Genomic DNA, 14,082 nt, shown 5'->3' on the forward strand with positions numbered 1-14,082 from the left:
GATTCTGGTTTGGCTTTTTACTAGATTTCTTTATTCTGCACTGAAACAAGCAGCTCTCTTTACATTCAGACAAGATCAGAGAATATTAAAAGAACCGCAGAATTTATGACAGTCTCTTTTTGCAGAACAGCTCAGAGTTACTCACTCTCACCAGGCAGTGAGTGAGCTGCATATTCCCGAGCTGCTCGCATTTGACTATGTGCTGTCATAAAAGTAAATGCCAGCAGGGACACGTCCTGGGTGTTATTTTACTGTGCTGGAAGAAGTACACTATTCATTAAAAATAAATCATATGGAGTTATTAGCCCTTTTGTTTAGGTTTGTGAATTCCTTGTCTTATTAATGCGTAGAGTCACATGAGTATAACTCATCTAGATGTTAATGCAATAATCATGTCCTGAAAAATACTTTTATTGTGATCATATCAGTCTCCATGAAAACTACTGAGGAGTAAGGGACAATACTTGGTTAGGGTTGGGGTTGGGGTTAGGGTCATGTACTTTGCTGCTTCTGTAGGCCAAGACTGCTGAACATAAAAGGATCTTTTAATTCCATAAACTCAACAATTTCCCCTTCCACTTTTGTTCTAGCAGCTCCTTGAAACCCCTCTGCCTTTAATTTGTACTTGGGATGTATCAGATGCTCCATGCTACTGTGGAGTGCCCATTTTCACCCTCCTCTTCTCCTCATCCCTCAACTGTATTTATTAGGAACATCACTGAATAAGGAAATCATTGTGTTAAGCTGTACTAGGAGGATATGCAAAGATGAAATACTAGAGTACTTTATGCTTGAAGACTAGTGGGTGAAGTACACTTTGAAGTATTTTCTTTTGAAGAGATGCAGTTGACAATCTCCCAATTTCCCCACTAATAGTTAGGCTTCTCCCCTCTTTAATATTCCAGGCTTTTTTTCCCTCAAATCAAGAAGTTCTATCATGTGAACATTTCCTGAGGTTGTGGAATTGATCAATTATATATTTGTGTTACAGATGCTTAGACAAAGAGATGAAAGTTATCTATTTAAGTATGTGGCCTTGAAATCTCAGTCAATACGAATGTGCTGAAAAGTTTTAGCACATACATATTTTTAAAATACATATGCACAAATTGGCTATGGTAAACATTTCAGAAAGCACCTGTTATAGTCATGAACACATTTTTCCCAGGATAGCAGCAGCAGGATTACAGTAAATAGATATACTTCATGATAGTGTATTTTTACCATCTTCTATAGGGAGAGTACATTATAAATACTAGGAATGTCTAGAATGCTTGCTCAATTTAAAAATAGAGAAGAAAATGCATGATATTTAGCAGAACTGCAAAAATGCATATCCAAGCTTTAAAAGTAAATAAACAATGTCTCTGAAGTGGTTTTCTTTTACAGTATATCCAACCATGCATTTGTGGTGATTTTGAGATTTTGTCAGCTTTCTAGATTTTTTATCAAATGTCTGATTATTTTGGAGTTATGGCTAAGTGCCAGTTCTGTTATGGTTACAGATGAGAACTTACTTCTATTTAAAGATTTTTAACCACTCCCCATTACAATGCTTCTACTTAGATTATCATATAATTTTATGTGCTTTATGCTAGTTAGGAAAGGCTATTCCATGCCTGTGAAGCCTTGAATTTCGTCAGAGAGGTAGACTTTTCAGAAAAGAGCATTTCTTAATTTTGATAGATTCTACTGAAGTGGTATAACTGTAGAGACTGGAGCATAATTGTGGTTTTATTATTTCCCTTCTACTATTTCCATTTCAAAAGAATCCAAAGGAAAAAAAAAAACAGACAAGGAAAGCAGAAAATGCAGAGAGGAAAATAAAGTGTTTTGTTTAACAGCAAGATAAAAGCTTGTCAGGGAGAAGAGATTTAGAGTAGGGATATGGACTGGTGAAGGCAAGGAGGGTTGTGGACTGACAAAGACAAGAGAAGAGAAGGAGGGGGTTGGGAATGGTTGGGAGGGGAGGGGAGAACTAGAGCCTTAGAAGTGATGGCATGTAGATTATGGCAAGGTGAGTGGACAGCATGGAGGGTGAGAGGACCAGTTAGCGTTCTCTTCTCCTCTCCTGGTTGACTGTAGGGCTCTGCAGGCTCCCCCCATCTGGTCTCTCTGAAATCTTGTTGTATATGCCTCTTCTCTCTGTCTTCCCAATAGACCTGAAATCACATGGGATACTCTGGCTCATGTGTGTTTAAGACCTGTCATCTATAGAACCTGAGCAGCACACTCTTAAAAGTGAGCTCCTTCTTCCCTCCTCGCCCAGTAGCAGCTGGTTTCTTTGGAAACCGTTCCTCTTATGTGCGAGAAGCGGAGAATAGGTAAGAATAAAACATGAAGTGTGGGACTAGGGAGTTAAATAAAGGAACCTATCTGAAAGGTAACAGTCTCCCAGAACTCTTTCTGGAGATAGGGCTATTAAGAAGTAGTTTGTCTCTCTGTGAGCTGTTGTTTCAAACTGCTGTTCACTTCTACTTTTCTGTTTCTTATTTGGAAGGTAACAGCATCCTGAGATGAATGAGAAAACATCACACTTTTTCATAAAATTTAAATTGTTTCAGTGTAAGGGTTGGCTTTTCTAAGCATTCTGAAAGCCAAGCTTGCAAAGAGACTTTGAAACCTGCTAAAGCATAGGGAATAGTTGTCCCAAGGTCTCTCATTCATCCTTCTTCCAAAGACAGCAGTCTACTGCCTGTCTTGAAGATGGTACATTCTGCAACTTCAGTGACAGGCAAGACCCTCAAGAAATAGTGTGGGTGTTTGTTTCTGTGTTTAGGCACACATGCATGGGCACACATCCGTGTGGAGTACCTTGTGTATTCTGATGAAGCCCCACTAATTTTATTCACTTGAAGTTTATTGAATGGCATTTAAGCCACTCTTTGTCTCTCATTTGTGAATGAGGATTTATGGGAGCTTTGTCACTCTGGGAGATCTGAAACCATCTTTGCGTTTTCTGGACATTTGTGGAAGTCCAAGATGGCCTGTCTTCTCTAGAGCTGTCAGAGCTACTGCTTCTGCTCCCAGGGTGAGTCCAGATTGAGCTGAGAAATGGGGTGCTGAAAATAATCTTGAGGTTTAGCCATCAAAAATGGAAAACAATAAATGAGGGTACACATCAAGTATGAACATCATAGTCTTTTATCGGGTAGGCCTGGGAAATCCAACCACTGGGAAGATGTATAATGGAGATACAGGAAGTGCGTAACCATCCATAAATTGCTGAGTGTGGTGCGTGCACAAAGCAGCAGAGGGATCCTGAAAGCACCTTGCTGTGGCTTCCATTGTAACTGATGGAAAAGGAAAGGGATGGTAACTCGAAACGTTGGGGTGGAAGAGGGTTCATATTGTGAATTCTGCTGCAGGAGGAGAGGAAGCAGACTCACTAGTCTTCTCACATGTGCTTAAAATCACTGCAAACACTATCGAGTAAATTTTCAGTCTTTTGGAGGTCTTCTGTGAGACATTATGCCTAGTTAGCAGGGCTTTTTGCTGAATCATCTCGTAGCAGCAGCACGCACCTAATATTTGAAAGATTGACCCCAACATCTTTTCCACTATAAAAAAGAGGCTAGTAGACAGAAGGATAAATAAAGCAGTATAGAACATCCTAACATTATAGGATGTTAATTGCAAACAAAAAATCCTGTCCTTCTGCATTTGTAATTGTCAAACTTGTACAAGAAGACCTGACAACCTCCCCCTGCTCTCCTGCTGGAAATTAAAATATCAAAAATGTGATGCCAGAACACTTTTCCAGCAATATTACATTACCTCTAGAATATAACACAATTAAAATGTTAGAAAATGAGGGGAAATAAAGCAGAAAGTAGGTGCATACCAAAACTCCTATCATCAGAACAGATGTATTTTCTCAGTCTACCCTTGATCCCTCCCTACTTGAACAGGAGCTGCCTACATCTGCTGTAGCTAAGTGCTAGCCTGTTTCATTGAAAGAATGCCAAATCTGCTTGATTTTAGAGTATCTTTTATGGTCTCACCTTTTTGAAGCTCCTTGACTTTCATGCACACTAACCCATCCAGCCTTCCTCTTTTGACTGGCAGTAATTATGCCCACAGAGTAAACTCCTCTTTGAATCCTATTGCAAATCATTTCCACCTACAACCTCCCCCCATGCCCTGTGGCTTGCACATATGAAGGAACGTGCAGTGCTGCATCAGAGCAGTGGTCCAGCAGGTCAGTATTCCCCCTCTGTGAGTGGCAATGTGAGACACTGTGTAGGGAGAACATATGGGGCTGGCCGATTTCTGTGGTCCATTCCCCTTCTCTTTCCCCAGTATCTACAGTTGTTGTATTAGGGGGATTAGAGGGTGCTTTTTCGCTTAATCCTGTAGTATGCATTTACGGACCACTGTTGCAGTCAGCATTCACTCCATGAAATCTGAAGATGAAGCATGCTGGATTTCTCAAAAAATTTTCTGATGGTCTCCTAAAATCACATAGACAGCCACGAGACCTTGCACAGATGACGCATGTTTTTTCACCGATGGCAGTTACTGCTTTGCCAGACTGCTGCACCTAATCCCTGGTTGTCACAAGCCTGGGGATATGACCAATCTGGAATAGCATGAGAACTGAAACTGTGTTAGTGAAGATTTTGTGACACTGAACTGAATTTAAATACTGATGATAACTCTAAATATAAATTCTTTACAACCAATGACCCTATTATGGGCAATGCTGTTTAAGGTTTGCAAAGGTAGATTGGCTTAAGCTAGCAGTAGGATAAAAAAGTTATCACAAAAGCTGCTTATTTCAACAGTATTAATCAATCCCTTTTCATGCAAAGGCTTTTAATCAGGCTAATTAAAATATTAACACAGTTGTCTTACTATTTTTTTGTGTAGCTAACTTGTCCATATAAATCCAGGTTGACCTGAAACTTAATACTTAAGATCTCAGTTAGAAAACACTACAACCATCTTTGTTTCAGTAGAAATAAATAGTCTAAATAGAATAACCTATTTGGCAGCTTTGTCATGTGCAGGAATTATTTTAAACACTCCTGCTCTGCTGACCATATAATCAACAGATAATCATATGACATAGATCAGAGCTGTACTTATTTTAAGTTGAGCTCATTTTAAGTTGGCCCAGTGTCTGGATGTGAATTAATGCAGACAGGATTCAGTTTCAGAGTCAGTTCGAAATAAGTTTTTTGTTAGGACTTGATTGTGTTCAATCTCACAAACTGATAACAAATCATGTCTGCTTTCTGAAAAGTTGATATTCAGTTAGATCATTTGTTTACCTATGCTGTTTGTAGCAATTCTTTTCTGGTGTCATCCTGACCAGAACAAAATCTGTAAAGTCCCAGAAGTTGAATCTGAACGGTCTTCATGAAATAAAATGTGTTTGCATTTTAGGTTCTAGTTTTTGGCCTTCTTTAATTCTACAGTAATTAGAATATGCTTCGTTTAGGCGTGTGTTGTTGGCTAATTGGAACCTTATTTGAATTATTCATACCTCCTGATTTTTCAGTGTTTATTTGGAATCACAGTGGGAGTTTACTGATGACATTTGCCTCTGGGGAAAAAAGTACCACAAAAATTTTCTTTGTCCCAGGCTTTCCACACTTGAGAGTTGAGGTCTATCTGTATGTGAAATAAATAATAGTTCACGAAGCTAAACAGCTACAGTTTTGTGTATTCTAACTGCATGCATAGTGAGCTACCCAATATCCCAGTCTTGTGGGCTGTTTTGCCTGTCACTCACAGATTTTCTCAGCAATTCCTCCCGATACTGACTTTAGCCTAGATTTTGGTAGAAGCTCTCACTTGGTTTATAGACCGATCAGCAGCAACAGTCCAGAGTAAACATATGTGCAGGGGCGCTTTCACAGTTCACAGAATCACAGAATCGTTTAGGTTGGAAGGGACCTCTGGAGATCATCTAGTCCAACCTCCCTGCTCAAGCAGGGTCACCTAGAGCATATTGCCCAGGATCACATCCCGACGGCTTTTGAATATCTCCAGGGAAGGAGGCTCCACTACCGCTCTGGGCAACCTGTTCCAATGCTCTGTCACCCTCACAGTGAAGAAGTTTTTCCCCAGGTTCAGGTGGAACTTCCTGTGGTTCAGTTTGTGCCCATTGCCTCTTGTCCTGTTGCTGGGCACCACAGAGAAGAGATTGGCCTCATCCTCTTGATACTCCCCCTTCAGATACTTGTACACGTTGATGAGATCCCCTCTCAGTCTTCTCTTCTCCAGGCTGAACAGGCCCAGCTCTTGCAGTCTTTCTTCCTAGGAGAGGTGCTCCAGCCCTCTAATCATCTTGGTAGCCCTCCACTGGACTCTCTCCAGGAGTGCCATGTCTCTCTTGTACTGGGGAGCCCAGAAGTGGACACAGTACTCCAGGTGAGGCCTCCCCAGGGCTGAGGAGAGGGGCAGGATCACCTCCCTCGACCTGCTGGCAACACTCTGCCTAATGCCCCCCAGGATCCCATTGGCCTTCTTGGCCACAAGGGCACACTGCTGGCTCATGGTTAACTTGTCCACCAGCACTCCCAGGCCCTTCTCTGCAGAGCTGCTTTCCAGCAGGTCAACCCCCAGCCTGTCCTGGTGCCTGGGGTTATTCCTGCCTAGGTGCAGGACCTTGCACTTGCCTTTGCTGAACTTCAGGAGGTTCCTCTCCGCCCAACTCTCCAGCCTGTCCAGCTCCCTCTGAATGGCAGCACAGTCTTCTGGTGTGTCAGCCACTCCTCCCAGTTTAGTATCATCAGCAAACTTGCTGAGGGTGCACTCTGTCCCTTCCTCCAGGTCATTGAGGAATATATTGAACAAGACTGGACCCAGGACTGACCCCTGGGGGACACCACTAGCTACAGGCCTCCAGCTAGACTCTGCGCCATTCACCACAACCCTCTGAGCTCTGCCGTCCAGCCAGTTCTCAATCCACCTTACCATCCACTCATCTAACCTACACTTCCTGAGTTTCCCTATGAGGATGTGATGGGAGAGAGTGTCAAGAGCCTTGCTGAAGTCCAGGTAGACAACATCCACTGCTCTGCCTTCATCTCCCCAGCCAGTCATTCCATCATAGAAGGCTCTCAGGTTGGTCAGGCATGATTTCCCTTTGGTGAATCCATGCGGACTACTCCTGATCACCTTCTTGTCCTCCACATGCTTAGTGAGGACCTCCAGGAGGAGCTGTTCCATCACCTTTCCAGGGATGGAGGTGAGGCTGAGAGGCCTGTAGTTTCCTGGCTCCTCCTTCTTGCCCTGTCTGAAGACTGGGGTGACATTGGCTTTCTTCCAGTCCTCAGGCACCTCTCTGATCTCCAGGACCTTTCAAAGATGATGCAGAGTGGCCTAGCAATAACATCTGCCACCTCCTTCAGCACTCGTGGGTGTATCCCGTCAGGGCCCGTGGATTTGTGGATGTCAAGTTTGGACAAATGATCTCTAACCCGATCCTCCTCGACCAAGGGAGAGTCTTCCTTTCTCCAGACTTCCTCTCTTGTCTCCAAGGTCTGGAATTCCTGAGGGCTGGCCTTAGCAGTAAAGACTGAAGCAAAGGCAGCATTCAATAACTCTGCCTTCTCTATATCCTTGGTTGCCAGGGCACCCGCCCCATTCAGCAGTGGGCCCACATTTTCCCTAGTCTTCCTTTTGCTATTGATGTATTGGAAGAAGCCCTTCTTGTTGTCCTTGACATGCCTTGCCAGATTTAATTCCAAATGGGCCTTAGCCTTCCTGGTCGCATCCCTGCACACTCTGACAACGTCCCTGTATTCCTCCCCAGTGGCCTGTCCCCTTTTCCACATTCTGTAGACTTCCTTCTTCTGCTGGAGTTTTGCCAGGGGTTCCTTGCTCGTCCATGCAGGTCTCCTGCCTGCTTTGCTGGACTTCTTCCTCAGAGGGATGCACTGATCTTGAGCCTGGAGGAAGTGATGCTTAGATATTTAACCAGCTCTCCTGGACCCCCTTTCCTTCTAGGGCCCTACCCCATGGGATTCCTCCAAGGAGGTCCCTGAAGAGGCCAAAGTTAGCTCTCCTGAAGTCCAGGGTTGTGATCCCACTTATTGCCCTGCTTCTTCCTCACAGGATCCTGAACTCCGCCATCTCATGGTCACTGCAGCCAAGGCTGCCCCCAACCTTCACATCTCCAACCAGACCTTCTTTGTTTGTTAGTACAAGGTCTAGCAGCGCACCTCTCCTTGCTGGCTTCTCCACCACCTATGTCAAGAAGTTATCATCAATGCTTTGCAGGAACCTCCTCAACTGGTGTCAGTTAGTGACTTACGTTACAGTCTCTCCTGCGTATAGTTTCCCAAAGACTTTAACTTCTAGCTGGAGGACCAGCCACGCAACTTCAGCTCTACAGAAATCTCTGAGCTGTACTTTTAGAGGTTGTTGGTAGCAAATATTCTTATCATTTTTCTTCTGATGAGCTCAGTATTTTATAGATATTTTTCAGGGTAACATGCAAATTATGCCTAATATAATGATAGATTTAACCGTCAGAGCATTTATAAAATCAAAAGGCCAGGAGGACAGGAAATTGTCAGTGTCTCCCCTTTACATGCTGTAGCATTACAGGATTCAGCAAGCGTAAAGGACATCTGGATGGCGTTTATTTCCAAAGTTCAAGAGATGCAGTGAAATGCCCCGTAGTTTATTTATTTACTTATCTTTTAAAGGATTCATCCTGTCTCCGGCTGTAATTGCCTTTACTTCTAGCAGCTACTTTTTCTGATGAGCTAAATGAAGTTGCTAAATGAAGTAAATAATGGTGAAAGAGAGAACTGGAATACTCTCAAAGGTTTAATTAAATCTAGTAAATGAACACTCTGTTGTAGGCTCTTTTGACCTAATGGAGAGAAACTACTCTGTTTCAAAAAGTGTGTATTTTCATGTTGCCCTCCAATTTTCTGAAGTTGCCAAGTTCTGTAAATATTTAGCCATTGGTACCTTGCTGACTCAGAAGTGGTGCATAACTAAAAAAGTGTTGTAGACAGGCTCACTAAAGTGATGCATTGTTTTAAAAAACACTGTGTTTAAACAGAGTGCCTTTTATCATTACCTTGAAAAATGTCCTCATGGGGACATTTAGTATTTAGCTTCAATTTTGTGTTTGTAGTGCGTGTGTAGGGTTCTTTCACAGGGTCAGTGACCACATGCCTGCGGAGATGAGTACTGAAGCTGAGAGCTACTTTGGCAGGTTGAAAGAGAATTTTTCCCCTCACCTTTGCTTTTGAACCATGCTGCTGTGCAATCATAATTTAGCTGTCTTACACAGGACGCTGAAGTACTTTCATGATTTTCTGTATCTAAATCCATGAGCCTATTCAGGATAAAATCCAGTACTGTATTCCAATTGAAAATCCAATACTTTCTTCTTATGATTTATATTAAGGCACAAAAGCACTTCAGAAATTATTGTCATTGTATTTTGTGCTTTACAATGATACTGTCTGCTGTAGAGACATCCCTAAAGAAAATGGTACAGCAAATGCAGGAGAAGACAGACACAGGAAGGGGGAATGGTTAAGTGAGGAAGACAAGAGAAGCAGCAACACAGCGCTGCAGAGATGAGCAAAGTAAAAGTCTGTATTCTTCTGTGATATTTTTTGTTTTTGTTTTATGTGAAAATGGCCAGCAGATGTTTATAATGATCTGTTTGTTTATCTAAAAATTATGATTGGAATTAATTCTTTTATTTAGAATAACTGAGTTTTTCATTAATCTTGTAGGCAAACACGAAAAACACTAAACAAATTGTGTTTGAAGTTGCAGAGATTACCTCCCATCCACCCCAGACTTGCCAAGGACCAGATTTGGGGCTAGATGAAAAATCTGCAACACCAATCATCACTGCCATGTTCCTGACAGGACTGACAATAGTATGTGCCAAAAGGGATCCATTTCCCTCTGTAGCACTTTCTTAAAAACAATACACACCCCAGCTCATACTCTGACCTTAACAGTGACCTCATACATTCTTGTATCAGCAGGTCAGTACATATGTCTGTTGAATTCTCCAAGCATTTGAGAAGTTGATTTGCTTTAACATTTCTGGGTTTACTGTTCATATTTCATGTTTGGAGTGCATGTTGGAAGAATTTGTTGTGCACGTTCCTTAGTATCTGTTGGAAAAGGAAGTGGAAGGCATTTTAGTTTTGAATAACACCATCGTCCTTTCCTCAAAAAATAACCAATAATTAAATAACTCCAGCATCATTTCCTAAAAATTTTTGCCTGGGAGGCCTTCTACATACCAGTAGTTATTATTCTCTAAGGTAAAATTCTCCCCAAATGCCTCCAGTAAATCAACTTTTAATTTGCATATATGGTCTCTTGTTGCAGAATTTGGAACAGTTTTTTTGGACTGAAGTTATATAGTTCACTGATACTTGTTTTCATTAAATACTTCTGAAACTATTCTGTTGTACATAATGAGGAGTTTATTCGAAAACAGTCAAGTTGAACGTGCGTGTGTGTCAGTAGATTCTACTTGAACACCCTGAAATGTATTATAATTTCCATAGAATAATGGAATGTCCCTTGTATCTGGGTGAGGTAACAGGCCACGTGTAACAGCAAGTCAGCAGAACTCACTTAATATCTCCCAGCAGGACTAATAGCACCTGTTTTATCAGGGTGGGTTTTCAAATTTTCACCACCCACTGAAACATCATATTGTCTTCCAGTACACTTACAAAAATGCATTGCAATAAGCAGTTCTTGGGAAATAATGATTAGAACAAGCCATAGGGTGATTTTAACTCAGCTCTTCTTTGTGTTTTTCCAAATTTTACTGGAGAGCTTGTTTATCTCCCGATTTCCCATTTCTTCAAGTTTCCCCCTTTTCTACAAGAGAAACTGAGAATTGATGGCAAATTTCATTTACTCCCAGTAGTCTTAGGTAAAGGGAACAGTGCAATGTTTTGCCTGCCATGCAGGCATCTTGCATAGAGATAACAAAGTTGGGACTACAGAGGATCGGTTTAAGTTTTGCATTACTCTGGGACACATTTTGTCCTATCGCTTTGCCTTTGAGGATCTGGAAATATTTAGGTTTCTTCTTCTGCTCTTCATAGCACCCCTTATTAAATAGTACTAGGAGTAGTTGTAGTAGCTATAGTAGTAGTAGTAAAAATAATAATGTTTTTATTACATAGTAAAACTATATACAATTTCTTTACAGGGAATCTTATTGGAAATGTGAGACTTTCAAACACTCTTGCTCAAGAATCAACAGCTTTTAGTCTGAAGGTATTAGCACACATATATGTTAATAAGCATAACCCACTTTAAATATGCAAGAGAAAAGAAAGCAGATGGCTTGCTTTCAGATCTTTCATGTGTGTTTAAGTGGTTTAATCTGTGCAATATCAAAAGAAACCAGACTGCTTGTTACAGCTCAGCTAAATACTTCTCAAATAAAGCTCATAGGAGTTCATTTCACATTTTTCCCTTTGAAACTCTTCAACCTTGCTCTTGTTTTCTATCTGTAGTAGAGGCAAATTTGGGAAAAAATGTTTCCTGCAGCAGGAATCCTCCCTTTTGGAATACCTAGGTAACACCTATTGGGGATGACATATAGCAATACAGTGATAGTGAAAATCCTGCAAAAATTGGCATATTTCCTGTATTTTGTATATAATATTTCATGAGAAAACAGGTAAATCATGAATAATGCTGACTCAAATGGCCTACAAAAGTGTTTCTAGTGTTTCTTATAATTATCTAGGTTACAGATAAGTACTTTTATAAATAATTACAATAAATCTTATTTTATGTTATAATACATAAGTCATTCTTTCTTGCTTTTTATGGATTAAGTACATTTTGTGCCACAAAATATGTGATGTAAAGGCATTAGAGGCATTGTTATTTTAGTTCTATTACTCTTTGCAAGTTTTTATAAAGACATGAGCAGAACTTCAACTGTGCTGAACATCTGTGTTCATGCTAAGAACATCAAGGGGTTCTCAATACTGCATATTATTTTAGTGATCAATTAAGAATCACCTAGATCCCAAACAGTGCTGGAAATGTGACATTTGAAGAAAGTATGGGCCAACGGATATAGACATTGAATTGGGTAATCCATTGTGGTATACCAGTTTTAATCTAGAATGATGCTATTGGCTTAGTAGAAGCACTGTGGTATAAACCAGCTATCATAAAGAGGGGCATTTGGGCCCAGTACTCAGTGGGACAAAATCATAATACACACAAATAATTACAATGAAAGCACGATGGTATGTAGAATAGCAGGCAGTATTTTCTGAAAGCATTTGAATTTGAGACAGTCCTTGAGTTGTTTAATTTTTATTTTTTGGTGAAGGAAGTATTGACCTTTGCCTATGTCATAGGCAGTACATAAGCTGAATTTCCACCTGCCTGGTTTATCAAGTCTGGCTTTGTTAAACAAGCTTAGTGATAAAACTGGAGATAAAAACATATGTCAGTATAGAATTGCCAGTATTTTCTCTTTTTATCTCTATATTGTAGTTTTCTAGCCCTGTGCTTAAAGGAGAGGCAGAACACGAATATGAACTAGTGAAACCAGCTGGGGGAAAAAAAAAACCAGAAGGAACAAAGTTAAAAGGCAAACAAAAAATCTGGGTGTTTCCCACACCACAAGTGAGTTGTCAAGAAGTCACAGATGTGTGCAATGTATGAGTCAATTGAGAACAGAAAGTGAAGTAGCATAGTCCTTTGCAGTCTGTGAGAACAGCTTTAGCTGTAGCAGGCTGTGCAAATTTATAAATTTGGCCAAAAAAATAGTTATTTTAGATAGTCTGTTTGTGGGAATGAATGTATATATGACAATGTGTATGACCAAGTCTTATACTGCTCTTTATTCTGTGAGGGAGGATCAAAGTTTAGGCCATCTCCACCTTGAAATATTTTCTAGTTTCTTCCATAACATGTTATATAACTGAGCCTACATGGATAGTTTCATCTTCATCCAGGCTCCAAAACGTACTGCAAAGATGCTTTCATCCACACGTAAAGGGCTCTTGGTTGCTTGAATCTCTCTTCTTTTTGCAGCCTGCAGTTAAGAGCACTGGCATTTCACCTGCTACCAAGAAAGCAGCCAGCACTCAAAAGCTGGTATGTCTCCTTCTCTGCTCTGGTCGTGGGAAAGTCAGACAGGCAAATACTCTCTGCTCTTCCATTTTTTCACAGGCTGTAGGTTAAACTGCTTGTAATAAGTACTATCTGATTTCTATATGGTGTATGTAGTGTGGATATTTAGAATCTCGTATGCTATCTATAAGGACTGAATTGCATTTTTCTTTGATTTTGGTTTCAGAGTGCTACAGAACTTGAGTAAGAATAAATTATTTCCTAATTTTGCATTCATTAAATACATTGACCTCCAGAATGTTTATTACTGATGATGATCCATAGCAAGGAAAGAGTCAGACATGACTTTCTGAACTCAGATTAATACCCTGGGGAGGTTTAAAAAGAAATTCTACTAGTAAAGTGTATTTGAAATACAGTTGCTGTGACAGAGCATATCTCATGCCATAATACTAATCTCAAAGGACTACTATTTGATACTGGTATGGAAAAAAAGCAGCAAATATTTTGAGCAGTTTTATGGAATTTCTCTGCTCTGGAAGGTGACTATATAGGTGGCTTTCTGGGTTTCCGTGATTGTGTATTTCTGTGAGTGCTGCTAATGAGCCGTCAGCACAATTATGTAACACTTCTACAGAGCAAATCCTTTGCCAGGTTGTATGTGGGGCTTTGTGTTGTGAATCAGAACGTCAAAACACACGCAGAGCTATGGAAGATAGAAGTGAATGAAGTGCCTTGACACTGAACTTGAACACAAGTTACTGTTTTACTTCTGCCACCAAAATAATCAAGAATAGTTTAGGAGCAAGTAGGTTGAAAGACTCTATAATAATAAGATGTCGTATTTAAAAAGGTGTTTCCTTCTTCAGCATGAAGAATCCAGCTCAAGTTAGGCAATTAAATCACAGCCAACTCACATATGTATCTATATGTTCTTGTAAACTGTAGAACCATAAACTTCACAAGAGAGAATATTAGTTAAACAGATATTTTTCAGAGCTTCGTATAAATACA

General features: G+C 40.5%; 1 protein-coding gene across 18 annotated transcripts in view; it reads left to right on the top strand.

Moving 5' to 3' along the window:
- Window positions 1–14,082, top strand: part of NAV3 (neuron navigator 3) — a 552,459-nt gene that overhangs the window by 365,132 nt on the left and 173,245 nt on the right. For 10 of the 18 annotated variants that reach the window (XM_068936171.1, XM_068936179.1, XM_068936230.1 and 7 more), the window contains one exon: window positions 13,030–13,092. The exons of the other annotated variants lie outside the window; for them this stretch is intronic. In XM_068936171.1, the coding sequence (XP_068792272.1) occupies window positions 13,030–13,092 (63 nt within the window). The remainder of the gene's footprint in view (window positions 1–13,029; window positions 13,093–14,082) is intronic. 18 annotated transcript variants of the gene reach the window in all.

Source organism: Struthio camelus, chromosome 1 (genome assembly GCF_040807025.1).
Source record: "Struthio camelus isolate bStrCam1 chromosome 1, bStrCam1.hap1, whole genome shotgun sequence".
Classification (NCBI taxonomy): domain Eukaryota; kingdom Metazoa; phylum Chordata; class Aves; order Struthioniformes; family Struthionidae; genus Struthio; species Struthio camelus.